Below are 1,784 nucleotides of genomic sequence, written 5' to 3' on the forward strand. Positions count from 1 at the left end.
ATCCAGGCATGGCCCGTGCTCCTGCCCCTGCCACTGGGGGGACTGCAGCGAGTTTGGGTTTCCCCTGCAGAGGGGGGGTGAGGTCCTGTCTCTCTGGGGTGCTTCCTGCTCTCCGGTGAGGAAGGTGGAGATGGTGGGGCTGGGCCATGGGGACACTGCACAGTGTGGGGTTCGTGGGTCAGCCCCTTGGACAGGTTCACAAAGGCCACGGGAAGGAGCTTGGAGCAGCTCCAGGCGAGGCTGGAGATGTGGAACGTGCACAGTGCTGCACAGAGCAGTGGCAGGAGAAGCTGCTGCGAAGCTGAACAAGTGGGGCCAGTGCTGGGCAGGGGGGAGGGCAGAGAATGCCCTGTCCCAGTGTGGCTCCATCTCCACAAGGTTCAGAGCAGGCTGGAGGAATGACACCCCAAAGCCATCCCTGCCCCATGGGCTCTCACTGCTCTGTTCTTTCCCCGGGTTTGGCTTTTTATAAGATTTTGTCCCAAATATTTCTTGTTGAGAGGAGCCCCTGACTTCTCATCCTGTCTTCTCTGCCTTTTGGGCCAATATTGGGCACCTCCTGAGATGCTGAGGGCTTCAGCTTCAGAAAGGTCCTGCCAGCCTTGGACACAGGGCCATAAATAGCACTAACCCTGCGAGCTGGCCACGGGGAGAGCTCTCTGGAGCCCCTTCCTTGCGGCTTGCAGGGGAAGTCCTCAGCGTGGTGCCTCCCAGGCCATCCCTCAGCCCGCTCACGCCGTGCCTTTGCCTTGCAGAATTCTTGGCAGTGGGACTGGCCTCTGTGCAGCGGCCACATGGCTACTACCTCCCAGCCACACTGCAGTCCCTCTTCAAGCAGTCAACGGAGGAAGAGCTGCAGGAGATGGTGGTGGTGGTGCACCTGGCTGACAAGGACCCCGCGTGGAACACCCAGGTGGCCGCCAGCATCGCCCACAAGTTTGCTCCCCACATCCTCCTGGGCCGGCTGCTGCTCATCCACGCTCCCCAGGAGTTCTACCCCACCCTGGAGGGCCTCAAGAGAAACTACAACGACCCGGAGGAGCGGGTGAAGTTCAGGTCCAAGCAGAACGTGGACTACGCCTTCCTCCTCGCCTTCGCCGCCAACCTCTCCTCCTACTACCTGATGATTGAGGATGATGTCTGGTGTGCCAGGTCCTTCCTGACGGCCATCCGCAAGGCGCTGGCCTCCCGGGAAGGCTCCAGCTGGGCCACCCTGGAGTTCTCCAAGCTGGGCTACATCGGCAAGCTCTACCGCTCCAGCGACCTGCCTCGCCTGGCGCGCTTCCTCCTCCTCTTCTACCAGGAGATGCCCTGCGACTGGCTGCTGGTCCACTTCCGCCTCCTGCTCACGCAGAAGGACGTCATCCGCTTCAAAAAAAATCCACCCCCCCTCCGAGGGCACCTTCAACCGCCTGGAGGACGACGACTTCCAAGCTGACGCCTTGGACCTTCCGGACAACCCGCCGGCGGCCTTGTTCACCAGCATGTCCGTCTTTGAGAACTACGAGCCCCTCAAGGCTTACAGCACAGCAGAGGGGTATTTTTGGGGGAAGCACCCGGCAGCTGGCAGCACCTTCTCCATCGTGTTCCAGCAGCCAGGGAGGACGACGACTTCCAAGCTGACGCCTTGGACCTTCCGGACAACCCGCCGGCGGCCTTGTTCACCAGCATGTCCGTCTTTGAGAACTACGAGCCCCTCAAGGCTTACAGCACAGCAGAGGGGTATTTTTGGGGGAAGCACCCGGCAGCTGGCAGCACCTTCTCCATCGTGTTCCAGCAGCCAG

At 61.2% G+C, this 1,784-nt stretch overlaps 1 protein-coding gene across 1 annotated transcript in view; it reads left to right on the plus strand.

Annotated features, from left to right (window-relative positions):
• Positions 1-1,784, plus strand: part of LOC103779020 (alpha-1,3-mannosyl-glycoprotein 4-beta-N-acetylglucosaminyltransferase C-like) — a gene marked incomplete at its 5' end in the record, with an annotated part of 2,345 nt that overhangs the window by 307 nt on the left and 254 nt on the right. The window contains 2 exon segments of the mRNA XM_008946637.1: positions 756-1,377; positions 1,379-1,675. Of these exon segments, the coding sequence (XP_008944885.1) occupies positions 756-1,377; positions 1,379-1,675 (919 nt within the window).

This window comes from Merops nubicus, unplaced genomic scaffold, assembly GCF_000691845.1.
Source record: "Merops nubicus isolate BGI_N331 unplaced genomic scaffold, ASM69184v1 scaffold39298, whole genome shotgun sequence".
Classification (NCBI taxonomy): domain Eukaryota; kingdom Metazoa; phylum Chordata; class Aves; order Coraciiformes; family Meropidae; genus Merops; species Merops nubicus.